At 44.3% G+C, this 20,993-nt stretch overlaps 1 protein-coding gene across 3 annotated transcripts in view; it reads left to right on the top strand.

Annotated features, from left to right (window-relative positions):
* The window catches only part of LOC148042275 (serine/threonine-protein kinase MRCK gamma-like), a 111,250-nt gene that overhangs the window by 18,985 nt on the left and 71,272 nt on the right, over positions 1–20,993 (top strand). For all 3 annotated transcript variants that reach the window (XM_087703060.1, XM_087703062.1, XM_087703063.1), the window contains exons 2-5: positions 9,118–9,209; positions 10,816–10,899; positions 12,143–12,238; positions 13,888–14,036. In XM_087703060.1, coding sequence (XP_087559186.1) covers positions 9,118–9,209; positions 10,816–10,899; positions 12,143–12,238; positions 13,888–14,036 — 421 coding nt within the window. The remainder of the gene's footprint in view (positions 1–9,117; positions 9,210–10,815; positions 10,900–12,142; positions 12,239–13,887; positions 14,037–20,993) is intronic.

Raw genomic sequence — 20,993 nt, forward strand, 5'->3', positions numbered from 1 at the left:
CATCCATCAGTTGCAAAGGCAGTTTGCTTTAGATAAAGAAATGATTGGCATTGACAAGAACGGGGTCACTCAATTGCAAAGGCAGTTTGATTTGAATCAACAACTGACAAGCGTTGACGAAATCCATGTCATCAATTTCAAAAGCGGTTTGGCTTGGATCAAGAAATGACTGGCATTGACACAATCCCCGTCAGTCAATTGCAAAGGGCAGTTTGAATTTGGATCAGGAAATGACTGGCATTAACAAAAATCCATGTCAATCAATTGCAAAAGCAGTTTGATCTGGATCAAGAAATGCCCGGTGTTGACACAATCCCCGTTAGTCAATTGCAAAAGGCAGTTGTACTTGGAACAGCTTCCATCCTGCTTTTAACCCCATCAAACATCCACATCTGTCTATCTCAAAGGAGGTGTACAAAAAGGCCAAATCCAGTCTCAACATCTGGCTGACTGTGCAACCAACTTTGATTTATTAAATTTATAGGATGCCTGACTCTGAGTAATTTTGAAAGGAAACAAAGCCAAGATAAACATAAATAAATCTGTCTGGAAGTAGACAAAGGGATTACAGTACTGTATGGTTTTAACAGATTTAACAGAGTTGGAAGGGATCTTGGAGGTCATCTAGTCCAACCCCTTCCCCAAGCAGACCCTACACTATTTCTGACAAATGGCAGTCTAGTCTCTTCTTAAAAGCTTCCAGGGATGAAGCTCCCACAACTTCTGAAGGCAAATTCTGTTCCTCGGGTTGATTGTTCTCCCTGTCAGGAACTTCCTCCTTATTTCCAGGTTTTAATCTCTCCTTGGTCAGTTTCCATCCATTCTTCCTTCTCTGGCCTTCGGGGGCTTTGGACCCTTCCTCCCTGGGGCAGCCCCTCAAATATTGGAAGATGCTCTCCTGTCTCCCCTGGTCCTTCTCTTCCCTAAACTAGCCAGGCCCAGTTCCTGCAACCGTCCATCGTAGGTTTTGGCCTCCAGTCGCCTCATCATCCGGGTTGCTCTTCTCTGCACTCTTTCTAGAGTTTTAATATCTTTTACAGATTAACGGAGTTGGAAGGGACCTTGCAGGTCATCTAGTCCAACCCAACCATTTCTGACAGAGGGCAGTCCAGTCTCTTCTTGAAAGCTTCCAGGGATGAAGCTCTCACAACTTCCGAAGGCAACTTTTGTTCCATGGGTTGATTGTTCTCACTGTCAGGAAATTCCTCCTTATTTCCAGGCTGAATCTCTCCTTGGTCAGTTTCCATCCATTCTTCCTTCTCTGGCCTTCCGGTGGCTTGAGAATAGCTTGACCCCCCTTCCTCATCTCTGGGGCAGCCCCTCAAATATTGGAAGATGCTCTCCTGTCTCCCCTGGTCCTTCTCTTCCCTAAACTAGCCAGGCCCAGTTCCTGCCCAGTTCATCCTCTGTTTGAGCCTCCAGTCCTTTCACCATCCTGGTTGCTCTTCTCTGCACTCTTTCCAGAGTCTCAAAGTCTTGTTTAGAGTGTGGTGACCAAAACTGGATGCGGGACTCCAGGTGTGGCCTTACTAAAGCTTTATAGAGTGGTATTAGGACCTCCCTTGATCTTGATTGTATCCCTCTGTTAATGCAGTTTAGGATTGCATTGGCTTTTCTGGCTAATAAAATGATTAGGGACTGGAGGCTTAAAACCAATGAAGAAGGATTGCAGGAATTGGGAATGTCTAGTCCAGGAGTCTCCGACCTGTTTGAAGTTTGAGTCCAGAGCTCTTAAAGTTGCCAAGTTTGGAGACCCCTGGCCTAGTTGAACAAAGAGAAGGATCACAAGGGACCTGATAGCAGCCTTAAAGCACACTGGAAACATTTTAAATAATGCTAAATAACTCTTAAATAAGAGTCTCAACCTCTTTTTTATAGTGTGGTGACCAAAGCTGTATGTTCAAGGTATTGTTGATGAGAAATTGACCATAAAAGAAGGACATTTAGTGATTTGAACCATGTGAAGGAGGATTTTCTGGGGCCAAAGTTTCCACCAGTTTGTCTTTAAACCCCATGAGTTTCGCTTCTGTTTGCCGAACCGGCAATGCAACCAAGAGAGAGATCTGGGAGGGAGTGGGGGGGATGGAGGCTGCTCATTTGCACCTGGGGCCGTACCCAACAGCTGTTTTGGGAGTGGGGGGTGGGGGGGGCACAGCCCAGAAGGAAGAGTTTTGCCACTCCGGGGAAACTGGGATTCGATCTCGGCACGGTCCCCACCCTGCTTGTTCCCAGAGGAATGCCGCCGAGCTAGTTTGGCCGGGCCTGTCTGGGCGTGAGACGAGTCATCCGTCAAGATCCCTGGAAGGATTTGAGAATGAAGAGCAGGATCCCAATTCACAAGGCCCAGTCCTTGACTTACGGCCATTCGTTTAACGACTGTTCAAAGTTACGGTAGCCCTGGAAAAAAAGGGACTAATTGCTGCGTTCCCAACAGTCAAAGGCTTCAAATTTTGGGCATTTGACAGCCTGCATGTATTTATAACACCTGCTGCTTCCAGAGGTCACAAGATAAGATCTTTGAGAGTTTCCCAGCCAGCTTTTTGACAAGCTAAGTCACTGGGGGTGGAAGCTGGATTCACTTTATGACTGTGTGATTCATTTAAACAACTGCAGTGATTCAAGGAGAGATTCAACCTGGAAATAAGGAGGAATTTCCTGACAGGGAGAACAATCAATCCATGGAACAGAAGTTGCCTTCGGAAGTTATGGGAGCTTCATCCCTGGAGGCTTCCAAGAGGAGACTGCACTGCCCTCTGCCAGAAAGGGTATAGGGTCTCCTGCTTGGGCAGGGGGTTGGACTAGATGACCTTCAAGGTCCCTTCTGACTCTGTTAATCTGTAAAGGATGTTGAGACTCTAGAAAGAGGGCAGAGAAGAGCAACCAGGATGATGAGGAGACTGGAGGCTCAAACATACAATGGACGCTTGCAGGAACTGGGCCTGGCTGGTCTAGGGAAGAGAAGGACCAGGGGAGACAGGAGAGCATCTTCCAATATTTGAGGGGCTGCCCCAGAGAGGAGGAAGGGGGTCAAGATATTCTCCAAAGCCCCCGAAGCCCAGAGAAGGAAGAATGGATGGAAACTGACCAAGGAGAGATTCAACCTAGAAATAAGGGAGGAATTTCCTGACAGGGAGGACAATCAATCCATGGAACAGAAGTTGCCTTCGGAAGTTGTGGGAGCTTCATCCCTGGAGGCTTTGAAGAAGAGGCTGGACTGCTATCAGTCAGAAGTGGTGTAGAGTCTTCTGCTTGGGCCTGGGGTTGTTCTAGAATCTAGATGACCTCCAATGTCCCTTCCAACTCTGTTAATCGCTATCTGATGCGCTGAACAACCATGGCAAGAAAGCAGTTGGCCACGACTCATTGATTATTAATTATTGTTCGATGTATTGGCCGCCCCTCTCGTTTCTAAACGACTCTTCTAATGGCATTTAGCGGCTGTGTCACTTAGCGACAGAGGTTTCAGGAGCAAATGTGACTATAAATTGAGGAATTAACCAGATTAGGGGAACAAAACGTTGCTTTTTTTTTTTTCCTGAGCCTCAAACAGAAGCATTTTCCAGCTTACAAAATACCTTAAACCCTACTCTAGTGATATATTTCAGACCGGCACATACAGATAGTCCTCGACTTACAACATTTCACTTAATGACCGTTGAAGGGTGCAACCACATTGAAACAGGTGGCCTAGGACTACGTAGCGTCACAGCTGCGACCGTTGCAGCATCCCTATGCTCATGGGATCAAAATTCAAATGCTTGGCAACTGGCATGAACATATGGGGGTTGCAGTGTCCCGGGGTCACACGATTCCTCTTTTGCGACCTTCGGACACGCAAAGTTAATGAGGGGGCCTGATTCACTTAACAACCGTGTGGCTAACTTAACGTATGCAGTGATTCACTGAACAGCCGGAGCCAGGAAAGTTCGTAAAACGGGGAGAGCGCATTTGGCAAGGTCTCACTCAGCAACGGAAATGTCCGTACGAGGCGAGGACTGCCTGGAAGTCCATTTCCATCCCACAAAACCAGATTTCCCCTACGAAATTGGAGAGGAGATGCCCTATGAATGCACCTGGCGCACCTTGAGCTGGCCTGGATGAAGCCGGTTATGTCAACTGAGTTGCAAGAGAGAAGCAAAATAAACAACCACTACAGATAAACAATAACAATAACAACAAAAAAAAGTGAGAGCTGATTTAATTCTATCACGCAGGGATTCCCAAGGGGAAGCGTTTGATTGTTTTCTGATCAAACAAAAACACACAGAGATGCTAATATTCCCTGGGATGAATAAGCCTCAAGATATCTTGCAGACAGAAGAATGACTGCTTGGTGCCTTTTCTCATGGCCAACTGTAATGTTATATCCTGAAACAAGCCACCTTTTGCCTGATCATCGAACACAGCAGCCCCCAACTTTTTGGCATCTTTACACAGCCTTGTTTTTTGGCATTCTGGGGCCCGGTGAGTGGTGAAATTCAATTTTTTTACTACCGGTTCTGTGGGCGTGGCTTGGTGGGCGTGGTAGGGGAAGGATACTGCAAAATCTCCCTTCCCTCCAGACTCCAGGAGAAGGATACTGCAAAATCTCCCTTCCCTCCAGACTCCAGGAGAAGGATACTGCAAAATCTCCCTTCCCTCCGCACTCCAGGAGAAGGATACTGCAAAATCTCCCTTCCCTCCGCACTCCAGGAGAAGGATACTGCAAAATCTCCCTTCCCTCCGCACTCCAGGAGAAGGATACTGCAAAATCTCTCTTCCCTCCGCACTCCAGGAGAAGGATACTGCAAAATCTCCCTTCCCTCCGCACTCCAGGAGAAGGATACTGCAAAATCTCTCTTCCCTCCGCACTCCAGGGGAAGGATACTGCAAAATCTCCCTTCCCTCCGCACTCCTGGGGAAGGATACTGCAAAATCTCCCTTCCCTCCGCACTCCTGGGGAAGGATACTGCAAAATCTCCCTTCCCTCCAGACTCCAGGGGAAGGATACTGCAAAATCTCCCTTCCCTCCGCACTCCAGGAGAAGGATACTGCAAAATCTCCCTTCCCTCCACACTCCAGGAGAAGGATACTGCAAAATCTCCCTTCCCTCCGCACTCCAGGGGAAGGATAATGCAAAATCTCCCTTCCCTCCGCACTCCAGGGGAAGGATACTGCAAAATCTCCCTTCCCTCCGCACTCCAGGAGAAGGATACTGCAAAATCTCCCTTCCCTCCGCACTCCAGGGGAAGGATACTGCAAAATCTCCCTTCCCTCCGCACTCCAGGGGAAGGATACTGCAAAATCTCTCTTCCCTCCGCACTCCAGGAGAAGGATACTGCAAAATCTCCCTTCCCTCCGCACTCCAGGAGAAGGATACTGCAAAATCTCCCTTCCCTCCGCACTCCAGGGGAAGGATACTGCAAAATCTCCCTTCCCTCCGCACTCCAGGGGAAGGATACTGCAAAATCTCTCTTCCTTCCGCACTCCAGGAGAAGGATACTGCAAAATCTCCCTTCCCTCCGCACTCCAGGGGAAGGATACTGCAAAATCTCCCTTCCCTCCGCACTCCAGGGGAAGGATACTGCAAAATCTCCCTTCCCTCCGCACTCCAGGAGAAGGATACTGCAAAATCTCCCTTCCCTCCGCACTCCAATATTAATTTTTATATTAATTTTTATTTTTATTTTTATACTTTTATATTTTTATATTTTTATTTATATTTATATATTTTTATTTATATATTTTTATATTTATATTTTTTATATTTACATACAAACAGATATTTATATACAGGTAAAACATTCCTCATCTCCTTGCAATATCAGCCTAGTAGCTTTTGAAGAAGCTGAAGTGGTGGGCATACCCAACTTAAGATTTATCCAAATAAATTCCTTTAATTAGAGCTGCTGGTTAGCCGACATTATTCATGGCATGGATAAAATGTCTTTTAAAAAGCTTTTAAAGAAGGAATGGCTTTAAATCACTTTTAGTTTATTGTTTCAAATAATGCTTTGGTTTAAAAAAAAGTCCAAGCGTGCTCTTCTTCCTTCCGTAATTTATTTAGGCTTCCTGACTTAACAGGCCCAGATGAACCTTCCAGTTGTGAGTGATTTTTTCCCCAGCTGCATTTGCATAACATGATTATTGTGGTGATTGCGTCCCAGTTGCACTACCACGTAACATGGTGACTCTGTATACGGTATTACATAAATACTGCATTACTTTTACACGGTGTGCAAAACTACAGGGAGAACTTTCTTTAGCAACTGTTCAAAGTGACAACAGCACTGAAAAAAGTGACTTTTTCCCACTTAACAACTGTGGTCCCACAATCAAAATTCAGACACTTGGCAACTGGCATGAACTTAAGACGGTTGCAGTGTCCCAAGGTCCCTTTTGAGGACATTCTGACCAGCTAAATTCACTTAACAACCAGGTTACTAACTTAACTGTCAATGATTCACTTAGCAACCCTGGCAAGAAAGGTCGTAAATTGGGACAAAACTCAGTTAACTTTTGTCTCAATGAGCAACATCGATCTTGTGGTCATAAGGTGAGGACTACATGGGCAAACTAAATGGAACCACTGCATGCCCCACTCTTAAAGAAGCTTTCAAGAAGAGGCTGGACTGCCCTCTGTCAGAAATGGCGTAGGGTCTCCTGCTTGGACTGGACTTGACCAGTGGTCTCCAACCTTGGCAACTTTAAGACCTGTGGACTTCAACTCCCAGAGTTCCTCAGCCAGCTGAGGAACTCTGGGAGTTGAAGTCCACAGGTCTTAAAGTTGCCAAGGTTGGAGACCACTGGGCTAGATGACCTCTAAGGTCCCTTCCAACCCATGGAACCGAAGTTCCCTTCGGAGGTTGTGGGAACTTTATCCCTGGAGGCTTTCAAGAAGAGGCTGGACTGCTCTCGGTCAGAAATGGTGTAGAGTCTCCCGCTTGGAGGTGGGGTTAGACTAGATGACCTCCAAGGTCCCTTCCATCTCTGCTAAATCTGTATTGCATTATTAGAGGGAAGCATCAATTGTACTGTTATTGTTACCGGTAGTGCTTGACTAACCACCATTTCTTTAGTGACTTGGCACTGAAAAAAAGTTAATTTACAACCGGTCCTCACACTTACGACTGTTGCTGCACCCTCACGATCCCATGAACGAAATGAAAACGCTCGGCAAACCAGCATGTCTTCATGACCGCTGCCGCATTCCTTGAGATCATCAGTTCTGACCTTCCCAGCCGGCTTCTGACAAGCCAAACCAAGGTTGGAAGCCGGATTCATTGAACGACCGCGGGATTCTGTTCGTCACTAAAGTGATTTGCTTAACCGCCGGGACGAACAGGTTGTGAAATTGGGCGTGACTCATGGGACAACCTCCTAGCCCAATTCCGCGCGATGGAATTTTGGGTCCCCATCAAGTTGAAAGGTTCTGGCGAGATGGGGGCAGGGGGGCATGGATATTAAATAAGTAAAGGAGGACTGCCTGCGTTGAAAATCGGGAATCCTGGATCCTTTTCTGCGTGGGGAACCCAACGAATCGTTTCTGCTCAAGAGTTGAAAATGCTCTTGAGCAGAATGATCTCCTGCAGATGGGTGGACTTCAACTCCCAGAATTCTCCACTCGGCATGCTTTGAGATACATGGACTTCAACTCCCAGAATCCCCCTGGCTGGCTGGGGAATTCTGGGAGTTGAAGTCCACACAGCTGAAACCCAATCCTGGCAGAGGAAGCGACTGGCCAAAAGTGCCAAAAATTCCTCCCAGTTGAGCCGAATCCAATCCTTGCCTTGCGTTATCCAGGCCTGGCTGAGCCTGTGCCAGGAATGGCTGTGCCCGCGGGCAACTGATGGGCATGGGCACAATTCGCTCCCGTCTCCGTTGCCGGCTGGAGAAAGGTGCAATCGAATGACTGGGTTGGTGTACTGAACATCTTGCAAAGCAAAACTCCTCACCTCTCCTCTGGGAATCTGGTTTGACCCATTTTGGGGGTGGAGGCTCTGTGTCATCTTAAGGACTAGAACCTTGGGGTTTTTTTTTCCTCCATAGCAACTGGCAAAGCTGTGGTCCTCAAAGCTGCACAGTGGCTTTTTCTTGCTCTGAGGGAAGCATGGCCGTAGGGGAAGTGGCCTGTCCCTGAATGGGGAGCAGGTTCCCCGAGCCAGGCGGGACAGGACACGCAAGGCCGCCCAGGGCACCGGCCGAGCAGCTACGGGCAGGAGAACAGGTTGGTTCGCCATAGTTCCGACTGCGGCTTCTGTGCTTCCAGTATCTCCTAGGGGAGAAAAGAGAAGCAGCGGGCAGGAATCTAGCTTTTTGGGGAAAAAACCCAGGGCCTAGTGGTTATAGCAGAGTTTTTCAATCTGATGAGTTTGGAGATGTTTTTCAAATGTAGTCACTTCAAAATGTGTGGACTTCCACTCCCAGAATCCCCCAGCTAGCATCCTTTAAGAAGGGTGGGTTTTAACTCCCAGAATCCCCCATCCAGCAGGCTTTAAGAGGGGTGGACTTCAACTTCCAGAATCCCCCAGGCAGCAGGCTTTAAGAGGGGTGGGCTTCCACTCCCAGAATCCCCCGGCCATCATGGGTGTTGGTCCATCCATTTTAAAACTGCCGGGATGGTGAAAACCCCAGTTTAGATGTAGCTAAGGATTGGAAGGGCTTTGGAAGGGAGGCCACCAAGCGATCCCCGGGGTATCAGCTAGGCCGGGTATTCCCCAAAGTGAAAACAAACCAGGCCAGAAGTAAGTGACAGGCACATCCTTTCCACATTGCTTCCAAGAAAACCAGGGCTTGGCTAGTCTGACGAACCGAGTCATGTGTGAAGCCACAACAACATCCAATAACCAGGTTAACTTTACGACGTGAAACAGGCAAAGATGTCAAAATTAGGAGAAAGTCCTTATTTTTAGCGGTCTCCTTGCAGAGGTGCAGAATTAACTCTCTTCTGGCTGTCCCTGAATCACCCAAGCAAGCACCCAACTAACTAAAGTTTAAAAGAAATCAAGCTTGACACGCAGAACGGCTGCGGCTTTTCAAGCCTCCGGTTCAGCCGGTTTTCCGCTGGTGCCGTTGTGGCGAAGGACTCCGTAAAACAAGTTTCTTTCTTTCTCTTTTTTTAATTTCTCCTCTCCACAGCCTCCCCGTTGGTTTCCCGGGTGAAACAGCTGAGTTTGCGTCGTGACGACTTCGAGATCCTGAAGGTGATCGGGAGAGGAGCCTTTGGGGAGGTGAGTCCCCAGAAATGGGGGGGATTTAAAGCCACGGCGACCTCAGGAGTCAGGAGGCACTTCGGCGCTGATAAAAAGTGACATAAGAATGATCCTCGCACTTATGACTGCCACCGGGTTCCCCCACTGTCACATTAACAAAATTTGGGCACTGGGAAACCATCCTATTATTTATGACATTTGAATTATCCTGGATTCATTAGATCGCCATTTACGGCTTCCCCAGCCAGTTTCCCACAAGCAAGGTGACGGGTGGAAACTGGATCCATTTAAAGACTGAATGTTTCACTGAATGATTGCAGTGATTCACTTATCAACCCGGAGAAAAATAAATCATAATATCGGGCCCGATTCACTTAGCCATAATATTATTTTTTCCTTTTAATGACTCCGTAATCCCTTGTATCGGGGTAGAGTCAGGGCAACTGAATGGAGCCATGTGTTTACTGGCCAGATGCCCTTTCTGTCGCCAGGGCAGAGTTCGCAGCAGATATATTCTCATTGTGCCCAGAGAAGAAACTATATATTTGCCCGATTTACTTAACCATCTAGCTTAGCAACAGACATACCGGCAAAAATGGATGTTATATGCTGAGAACTCACTTTTCTGCGTAAACTCATGTTTCATTTCTGCCCTTGGATTGTACACTCGATCTGGGGGGATTCACAAAATGCCGTAAGCAGAAACATTGACCGAGCTTCCTGCTGTTGATGTCTTTGCAGAGGGGCAGAATCTGCGTCCACTGAAGCAAAATTCCTAGGTTGCATCAACAGAGGGTCTTCTAGTCCAGCCCCCTGGATCAAGCAGGAGACCCTTACAGAATAACAGAGGTGGAAGGGACCTTGGAGGTCTTCTAGTCCAGCCCCCTGGATCAAGCAGGAGAGCCTTACAGAATAACAGAGGTGGAAGGGACCTTGGAGATCTTCTAGTCTAGCCCCCTTGCTCACTCAGGAGAACCTTACAGAATAACAGAGTTGGAAGGGACCTTGGAGGTCATCTAGTCCAATCCCCTGCTCAGGCAGGAGACCCTTTTCCATTCCAGACAAACAGCTGTCCAGTCTCTTCTTGAAAACCTCCAAGGATGGAGCGCCCACAATTTCTGGTGGCAAGCTGTTCCACTGGTTAATAATTGTTCACTAGTTAATTGTTGATTGTATCAAGGTCACATGAAGTGCTAGCACCTTTTTATACTGAACTGGTCAGACCACACTTGAAATGCTGCATCCAATTCCGGGTACCCCGATAGAAGAAAAGATGTGGGGACTCTGGAAAGAGTGCAGAGAAGAAATAGTCAGGACAAGAAGCAATGGATGGAAACTAATCAAGGAAAGAAGCAACCTGGAATTAAGGAGAAACTTCCTAACACTAAGGACAATTAACCAGTGGAACAGCTTGCCACCAGAGGTTGTGAGAGCTCCATCACTGGAGATCTTCAAGAAGAGACTGGACTGCCACTTTTTAGAAATGGTGCAAGGTCTCCTGCTTGAGCAGGGGGTTGGACTACATGACCCACAAGGTCCCTTCCAGCTCGCTTATTCTATGATTCTGTGTTCTTATTCTAATGGCTCCCCTGCCCCATCTCTCTCCTGCTCTCTCCCCTCCCAGGTGGCCGTCGTGCGAATGAAGCAGACGGAGGAAATCTACGCCATGAAGATTCTGCACAAGTGGGAAATGCTGAAGAGAACCGAGGTGACAATTCCCAGGCCCTGCCAAAGTCAAAACCAGTGATCTCAGCAAGTTAGATCTCCTCGGATGGGAGACCACTACGAGATCACCAAGCTAGCCCGGGAAAGCAGCTGGAGAAAGGCGGCATTAAAACCATTTTTGTGCCGTTGTCAAGAAAATGACCGATGTGGAATTCGGCCATTTGGGGGTCCCTACTTCTAATTTTCATTGATTCCTTTGTTTGATTAATCCAGAAACTTTCTTAGCCATCAAGTGGGCTGGTTGGTTGTAGGAAGATGGGGATAGGGGATCCCAACCTCGCCACGCACACACACAAAGACCCCGCCCTTCTTTGAATTCAGATTGAATTATTGTCACTTCTTTCTTGGTTGTGAGCCTTGCGGAGTCGCTGAGAGTCGGTGGCATATAAATGGAATAAATTATGATCATTGTGGGTAGTGAAGAGTGAAGGTTCACGATCTGAGGTGGGAGAAAACTTCAAGTCCTAACCAAAGACCTAAGAATTATTTTTGTAATTAGGATTTATTAAGGTGATTTTCAGGGACGTGGCGGCTCAGTGGCTAAGACGTTGAGCTTGTCGATCAGAAAGATCGGCAGTTGGGCGGTTCGAATCCCCAGTGCCGCATAACAGAGTGAGCTCCTGTTCCTTGTCCCACCTTCTGCCAACCTAGCAGTTCGAAAGCACATAAAAATGCAAGTAGAAAAATAGGAACCACCTTTGGTGGGAAGGGAAGAGCGTTCCATGCGTCTTCGGCATTGAGTCATGCCCGCCACATGACCACGGAGACGTCTTTGGACAGCGCTGGCTCTTCGGCTTTGAAACAGAGATGAGCAGCGCCCCCTAGAGTCAGGAACGACTACCACAGATGTGCAAGGGGAACCTTTGCCTTTTACCTTGATTTTATTAGCTTATTCAGGTTATTCATTATTTGCTTTCATATTAATATTTTACATTTTATAGTTTTGGGGGGCCTTCCCAGCCAGTTTCTGGCAAGCAAAATCAGTGGAGAAGCTGACAGGGAAGGTTGCAAGCTGTGGGCATGTGATGTCCCGCTTAATGACTGCACCACTTAACGACTGCACCACTTAATGACAAATAGTCCTCGACTTAACGGCCACACTGACACCACCAAAATTTGCGATCGTAAGTCGAGGAACGTCTGTATCCTTTTTCTGCGCCTGAATAGCATAGGTTTCAGGTGTGTTAAGTAGAGATGTGTCATCTTTTGCACCCGTCTCCTTTCAGACGGCCTGTTTCCGAGAGGAGCGGGATGTCCTCGTGCATGGAGATCGACAGTGGATTACCACGCTGCATTACGCCTTCCAGGACGAGCACTATCTGGTGAGACGAGGATGCGTTTTTGAATCCTGTGGGGCAGGAGATTTTGAACTGGGTTTCCTCTCGGATGTCGGTCTGTTGGGAACCAGCATTGGTGGTTTCCGTCTGTGGAGTGGAGCCTGGGGACGAAGTGAACGGAGAAAGGGATTCTGTGCAGTGGATGCTTGGCCCCATTTTGGCCTCTGAGTCAGTTGTTTGCAAACCTGATTTCCTCGGTTCACATGACATGCTAACCCCAGCTTCCAGGTTTTGTGTGTGTGTGTGTGTGTGTTGTGTGAATCGAGAATATCGGGCGCCAATAGAGGGAGACGCTTGTAAAATTTTGGACCTCCTTTGGAAGGAGGGAGGGTGCCATGATAGTGCAATAGATTTGTTAAGGTTCAACTAGGAGGGGGAAATAAGGGTTTTTGTCCTTTTTAATTCTCATTTTTTCTTGTCCAGTTTTGATTTGCCTTTGTTAAATGTTTTTCTTTTTCTTTTGGGTTTTGCATTTTCATCTTCTTTGAATAAAATAAAAAATTAAAGGTGGAGGATAGAAAAGTGGATTCATTTCCCTTCTGTTGCATGGTTCCCTCTCAAGCCCAACCCTTCCAGTCAGGAGCATCTGTGGGGCTGGCTTCAATTGTTGCTAAAAGCGATGGAAAAATGGTCATTTCTTTGCCAAATTTCAGAAAATTGGCCTGTCACCTCGCTCCCCACTGATCATGACTGCCCGGTGCTTTTCTTGATGCCCTGCTCCCCAAAATGTCTTTGGAAGAACGTAGTGTCAGAAAATCTTGTAACGATTCAATGCCAGCAAAACTGATTTGTACCATCTTTCCTCACAGTGGACTAGAAACCTGAAAAGGCCACTGGCCTCTGGTTCTAACTGCAGCTTGAAGTAACCAGGTGAACCTGAGGTAAAAAATGAAGGATTGGCAATCCTGATTTTCCTCACTAGTCTTTCTCAATCTGGGCAGCTATAAAATGAGTGGACTTCAACTCTCAGAATTCCCCAACCAGCTGGGCTGATGGATAGACTTCAACTCCCAGAATTCCCCAACCAGCTGGGCTGATGGATAGACTTCAACTCCCAGAATTCCCCAACCAGCTGGGCTGATGGATAGACTTCAACTCCCAGAATTCCCCAACCAGCTGGGCTGATGGATAGACTTCAACTCCCAGAATTCCCCAACCAGCTGGGCTGATGGATAGACTTCAACTCCCAGAATTCCCCAACCAGCTGGGCTGATGGATGGACTTCAACTCCCAGAATTCCCCAACCAGCTGGGCTGATGGAATTCTGGGAGTTGAAGTCCACCCGTCTTAAAGCTGCCCAGATTGAGAACACAATTCCACACTCTGACCCATGTGCAAATATTGTCCCACAATTCTGGTCGGCAGTGCAAGCTGAGGATGCTGGGCTTTGCAGTCTCCACCATATGAGAATTTTGCACCAAAACGTTCCCAGAAGCCGCCATTATCTGAAATTCAGGGAGGAAATGGAGTTCAGTTCATTCAGACTTCCGTATTCACCACAGGGAAGGTGTGAACTTCAGCTCCCAGAATTCTCAGCAAGCCCCTCGCCGACTGGGGAATTCTGGGAGTCGAAGTCCCCACCTGCAGAACGCAGGTTGGGAAGGGATGCTAGAGGTTGGCACTTCTTTTGACAGTACCTGGTGATGGATTATTACGCCGGAGGAGACCTACTCACTCTGCTGAGCAAGTTTGAGGACCGACTGCCAGAAGACATGGCCTGTTTCTACCTGGCAGAGATGGTCCTGGCCATCCATTCCCTCCATCAGCTCCAATACGTCCACAGGTAAGTCTAGGCGGTTGATTTGAGCTCCAAGCTTGGCAAACGTTTCATCACTGTTCGAGGAGACATTGTCAGTGTGCTCTGATGTCTGGTGTATTATGCGCCAGTATTTTGTCGGTTTGTATACGGAAATCCCACAAGATCTTGACCATCTGATTTTCGGTGACTTTTTCAGGCTGATGTTCCCACCAGTTTGTTGCTGTTTTAATATTATAATTTTTGCACAAATTCCAATGGATCATTTGTGCTACTGAATTGTGCCGCAATTTATAATCAGTCTGCGTGATTTTTTTACAGCAGCTGAGTATGTGATCAACAGTTTCGTCAGCTTCTTTGCAAAGTCTGCATTTGGCATCATCAGAGGATTTTTCAATTTTGGCCTTAATGGCATTTGTGCGGATAGCTTGTTCTTGCACAGCCAGGATTAGTGACTCTGCTTCTTTCTTTAATGTACCTGTTTTTAACCATAACCAAGTTTGTTCACTGTCCACTTTATCTTTTATTTTTTCCAGAAATTGACCATGCAGTGCTTTGTTCTGCCAACTCTCCATTCTTGATTTTATCACATCTTTTCTGTATTCTTGTTTTGTCTGTTGGGCCTTCAGTAGATTTTTGTTCTTTACTTCGATTAATAGATGTTCTTGACTTTCTTTTAAATAATCAGCCAGTGCATGTTTTTCTTCTTCAACTGTTTGCTTCACTTGTAATAATCCTCTGCCACCTGATTTTCGGGGCAGGTACAGTCTTTCAGTATCACCACGTGGATGTAAACTGTAGTGCATTGTCATTAGTTTCCTGGTTTTTCGGTCCAAAAGGTCCAAATCAGCTTGTGTCCAGTTAACTATGCCAGCTGTGTATCTTATAACTGGTATTGCCCAGGTATTTATGGCCTTGATTGTATTTCCACCATTCAATTTAGATTTCAAAATTTTCCTAACTCTGTTGGTGTACTCTCGCCTGACAATAGTTTTTACTTCTCCATGCTTGATGTTATCCAACTGCAGAATGCCTAAGTATTTGTAGGCTTCATTTTCTTTGCATTTAATTAGTTGGCCATTGGGCATTTCAATTCCCTCAGATGCAGTGATTTTGCCCCTTTTTATGGATACAGTGGCGCATTTTTCCATGCCAAACTGCATTGAAATATCGGTGCTGAATACTCGGACTGTATTTGTCAATGATTGGATTTCTATTTCTGACTTTCCATAGAGTTTCAAATCATCCATATATAGTAAATGCGAAATTTTTTCAGCTTTTTTGGCTGTTTGTTAACCTAATTTCATTTTTTTTAAGATTACTGATAGTGGGATCATTGCGATGATGAAGAGAAGAGGTGAAAGTGAATCACCCTGGAAAATTCCTCGCTTGATATTAACCATTCCGTAGCTCTCATTCCCTACTGCCAACTCAGTTCTCCATTGTTTCATTGCCTTTTCAGTAAAGGATGTAATATTTTTGCTAATGCCCGTTGTTTCTAAGCATTTTATGATCCAACTATGTGGCAGTGAGTCAAATGCCTTTTTGTAATCAATCCAGACCATATTCAAGTTCGTTTTTCTGTTCTTACAATTTTCTAATATCATTTTATCAATTAGAAGCTGATCTTTTGTGCCCCTGCTCCTTCTTTTGTTGCCTTTTTGCTCTACTGGCAAGATGTTGTTTGTTTCCAAATAATCCATCATGTTATCTGCAATAATGCCTGTGAGTAATTTGAAGGTTGTTGGCAAGCATGTTATTGGTCTATAGTTTTCAGGTGTTGTTCCTTTAGTTGGATCTTTCTGAATCAAGTATGTTTTTCCAGTTGTCAACCATTCATCAATTTGGCCCTTTTGTAAAATTTCATTCAGTTGCCTGGCCAATATTGCATGTAAACTGGTCAGATATTTGAGCCAGAAACCATGTAATTGGTCCTTTCCAGGTGATGTCCAATTCTTTACCTTTTTAACTCGATTTTTGATCATCTCAGTTGTTATTTCTAATACTTGCATTTGTTTGTTGCCAATGCTTTTCTCAAAGTCATGTATCCACTTTGCTTCCTTGTTGTAGTCCTTTGCATTTTCCCACAATTCTTTCCAGAATTCAACTGTGGCCTGCTTTTCTGGTTTTTCACTTTTGGTGTCACCATTCACATTAAGACTTTGATAAAAACGCCGTTGGTCTGATCGAAATTGCTGATTTTGTTTATATTGGATGATTCGTGCCTCATATCTTTCAATTTTTCTAGCTGTTGCTGTTATCTGCTGTTTTACAATCTCTACAGCGTCATTGATGTTTCTTGTATCCAATCTATATCTTCTGATTAGCCGATCTATGATTTTGTTGTTTTTAAGCTGTTGCTCATGCATGTTCTTTAAGTTACTAGCATCTGCCCTTAATTTTTTGATTTTTTGTTCTAGACGGATTTTCCACTTTGGCTTTGATGCTTTTTCTGTTGTGTGACTAGGTACTTTAATTTTAATGCCTAGTTCATTAGTGACTATTACAGCTGCGCTGTACATTAACTGGTTTGTTTCCAAGATGGATCCCGGTTCAATTGTTGAAAACACTGCATTAACCATTTTCATGATAGGGGCCAAAATTTTCTTAGGCACAGTTTTTAGTGATGGTAAACGTTGCCTTTCCTCATTAAGCAGAAAATGCTCCATGATCTTATCCTTCAATTCTTTTTGTTTTTGAGTTAGTTCATCAGTTGGTTCAGTGATAACTGGTTCTAGTGGTGGTGATGTTATTTCCTCCCTGAGAGCTTCTTCTGGGAGTTCTACTATAGTGTCTTTAGTTGTGTCTTGAATATCAGTTATTTCCGCTTGTGATATTGTTTTTTGGGTTTTGCAATTTGCCTGAATTTCCTCATGTTCAACTTCACTAAACACTTTATTCCGTATAATAAATCGCCTTTGATCTGCTAGTCGTTGTTCACTAACATTTGAATCTGGATCTGAGTTGTAGTAACAGGCCATTATGGCACGGTTTTCATCTGCACTATATTTTTGTCGTTTTGTTGGCTGGTCCACTTGTAGCCCACTTGTCGACGGATGTCCAGGGACCCCAACATCCGCCGCGGCCCTTGTTAACCCGCGCGACGACCGATGCGGTATGGAATTCTTATTCGTTTTTTTCACCATATTGTATGGGTTGGCAGGGGTTTTTTTACGGGACCAGATGCCAACCTGTTCCCAACCTTCCTCCTTTCTCATCCGGGCTTGGGACCGGCAACAGCGGAGTTTCATCCGGGCTTGGGACCGGCAACGACGGATATTATTATTATTATTATTATTATTATTATTATTATTATTATTATTATTATTATTATTATTATTATTATTATTATTATACAATTGTATCACAGCGGCCAGTTTTTTCGCCGGATTTGGCATTGGTTACTAGTCGGGCCCCACCCAGGGGCCTAGGACGTCGTAACGTATTTTCGTAATATGCGTGCAGATCCAAACAGTGCGGCTTTTTGCATTTGACTGATGGTAATTTTGTCAATTTTTAACTGTTTTAAATGTAATTCCAGTGCTTTTGGAATAGCACCCAGTGTGCCAATTACCACTGGAATTACCACTGCTGGTTTGTGCCATAGTCGTTGAATTTCGATTTTTAAGTCCTGGTATTTTGCGATTTTTTCATGTTCCTTCTTGGCGACCCTGCTATCACCTGGTATTGCAATGTCTATGATTGTGACCTTATTTTTCTCAACCAGTGTGATGTCTGGTGTATTATGCGTCAGTATTTTGTCGGTTTGTATACGGAAATCCCACAAGATCTTGACCATCTGATTTTCGGTGACTTTTTCAGGCTGATGTTCCCACCAGTTTGTTGCTGTTTTAATATTATAATTTTTGCACAAATTCCAATGGATCATTTGTGCTACTGAATTGTGCCGCAGTTTATAATCAGTCTGTGCAATTTTTTTACAGCAGCTGAGTATGTGATCAACAGTTTCATCAGCTTCTTTGCAAAGTCTGCATTTGGCATCATCAGAGGATTTTTCAATTTTGGCCTTAATGGCATTTGTGCGGATAGCTTGTTCTTGCGCAGCCAGGATTAGTGACTCTGTTTCTTTCTTTAATGTACCTGTTGTTAACCATAACCAAGTTTGTTCACTGTCCACTTTATCTTTTATTTTTTCCAGAAATTGGCCATGCAGTGCTTTGTTCTGCCAACTCTCCATTCTTGATTTTATCACATCTTTTCTATATTCTTGTTTCGTCTGTTGGGCCTTCAGTAGATTTTTGTTCTTTACTTCGATTAATAGATGTTCTTCACTTTCTTTTAAATAATCAGCCAGTGCATGTTTTTCTTCTTCAACTGTTTGCTTCACTTGTAATAATCCTCTGCCACCTGATTTTCGGGGCAGGTACAGTCTATCAGTATCACCACGTGGATGTAAACTGTAGTGCATTGTCATTAGTTTCCTGGTTTTTCGGTCCAAAAGGTCCAAATCAGCTTGTGTCCAGTTAACTATACCAGCTGTATATCTTATAACTGGTATTGCCCAGGTATTTATGGCCTTGATTGTATTTCCACCATTCAATTTAGATTTCAAAATTTTCCTAACTCTGTTGGTGTACTCTCGCCTGACAATAGTTTTTACTTCTCCATGCTTGATGTTATCCAACTGCAGAATGCCTAAGTATTTGTAAGCTTCATTTTCTTTGCATTTAATTAATTGGCCATTGGGCATTTCAATTCCCTCACATTCAGTGATTTTGCCCCTTTTTATGGATACAGTGGCACATTTTTCCATGCCAAACTGCATTGAAATATCGGTGCTGAATACTCGGACTGTGTTTGTCAGTGATTGGATTTCTATTTCTGACTTTCCATAGAGTTTCAAATCATCCATATATAGTAAATGCGAAATTTTTTCAGCTTCTTTGGCTGTTTGGTAGCCTAATTTCATTTTTTTTAAGATTACTGATAGTGGGATCATTGCGATGATAAAGAGAAGAGGTGAAAGTGAATCACCCTGGAAAATTCCTCGCTTGATATTAACCATTCCATAGATCTCATTCCCTACCACCAACTCAGTTCTCCATTGTTTCATCGCCTTTTCAGTAAAGGATGTAATATTTTTGCTAATGCCAGTTGTTTCTAAGCATTTTATGATCCAACTATGTGGCAGTGAGTCAAATGCCTTTTTGTAATCAATCCAGACCATATTCAAGTTCGTTTTTCTGTTCTTACAATTTTCTAATATCATTTTATCAATTAGAAGCTGATCTTTTGTGCCCCTGCTCCTTCTTTTGTTGCCTTTTTGCTCTACTGGCAAGATGTTGTTTGTTTCCAAATAGTCCATCATGTTATCTGCAATAATGCCTGTGAGTAATTTGAAGGTTGTTGGCAAGCATGTTATTGGTCTGTAGTTTTCAGGTGTTGTTCCTTTAGTTGGATCTTTCTGAATCAAGTATGTTTTTCCAGTTGTCAACCATTCATCAATTTGGCCCTTTTGTAAAATTTCATTCAGTTGCCTGGCCAATATTGCATGTAAACTGGTCAGATATTTGAGCCAGAAACCATGTAATTGGTCCTTTCCAGGTGATGTCCAATTCTTTACCTTTTTTACTCGATTTTTGACCATCTCAGTTGTTATTTCTAATACTTGCATTTGTTTGTTGCCAATGCTTTTCTCAAAGTCATGTATCCACTTTGCTTCCTTGTTGTAGTCCTTTGCATTTTCCCACAATTCTTTCCAGAATTCAACTGTGGCCTGTTTTTCTGGTTTTTCACTTTTGGTGTCACCATTCACATTAAGACTTTGATAAAAACGCCGTTGGTCTGATCGAAATTGCTGATTTTGTTTATATTGGATGATTCGTGCCTCATATCTTTCAATTTTTCTAGCTGTTGCTGTTATCTGCTGTTTTACAATCTCTACAGCTTCATTGATGTTTCTTGTATCCAATCTATATCTTCTGATTAGCCGATCTATGATTTTGTTGTTTTTAAGTCGTTGTTCATGCATGTTCTTTAAGTTACTGGCATCTGCTCTTAATTTTTTGATTTTTTGTTCTAAACGGATTTTCCACTTTGGCTTTGATGCTTTTTCTGTTGTGTGATTAGGTACTTTAATTTTAATGCCTAGTTCATTAGTGACTATTACAGCTGTGCTGTACATTAACTGGTTTGTTTCCAAGATGGATTCCGGTTCAATTGTTGAAAACACTGCATTAACCATTTTCATGATAGGGGCCAAAATTTTCTTAGGCACAGTTTTTAGTGATGGTAAACGTTGCCTTTCCTCATTAAGCAGAAAATGCTCCATGATCTTATCCTTCAATTCTTTTTGTTTTTGAGTTAGTTCATCAGTTGGTTCAGTGATAACTGGTTCTAGTGGTGGTGATGTTATTTCCTCCCTGAGAGCTTCTTCTGGGAGTTCTACTATAGTGTCTTTAGTTGTGTCTTGAATATCAGTTATTTCCGCTTGTGATATTGTTTTTTGGGTTTTGCAATTTGCCTGAATTTCCTCATGTTCAACTTCACTAAACACTTTATTCCGTATAATAAATCGCCTTTGATCTGCTAGTCGTTGTTCACTAACATTTGAATCTGGATCTGAGTTGTAGTAACAGGCCATTATGGCACGGTTTTCATCTGCACTATATTTTTGTCGTTTTGTTGGCTGGTCCACTTGTAGCCCACTTGTCGACGGATGTCCAGGGACCCCAACATCCGCCGCGGCCCTTGTTAACCCGCGCGACGACCGATGCGGTATGGAATTCTTATTTCTTTTTTTCACCATATTGTATGGGTTGGCGGGGTTATTATTATTATTATTATTATTATTATTATTATTATTATTATTATACAATTGTATCACAGCGGCCAGTTGTTTCGCCGGATTTGGCATTGGTTACTAGTCGGGCCCCACCCAGGGGCCTAGGACGTCGTAACGTATTTTCGCAATATGCGTGCAGATCCAAGCAGTGCGGCTTTTTGCATTTGACTGATGGTGAT

The sequence above is a fragment of the Thamnophis sirtalis genome, unplaced genomic scaffold (genome assembly GCF_051295495.1).
Source record: "Thamnophis sirtalis isolate CommonGarterSnake01/CBP01778 unplaced genomic scaffold, rThaSir2_p1.2 scaffold_19, whole genome shotgun sequence".
Classification (NCBI taxonomy): Eukaryota; Metazoa; Chordata; class Lepidosauria; order Squamata; family Natricidae; genus Thamnophis; species Thamnophis sirtalis.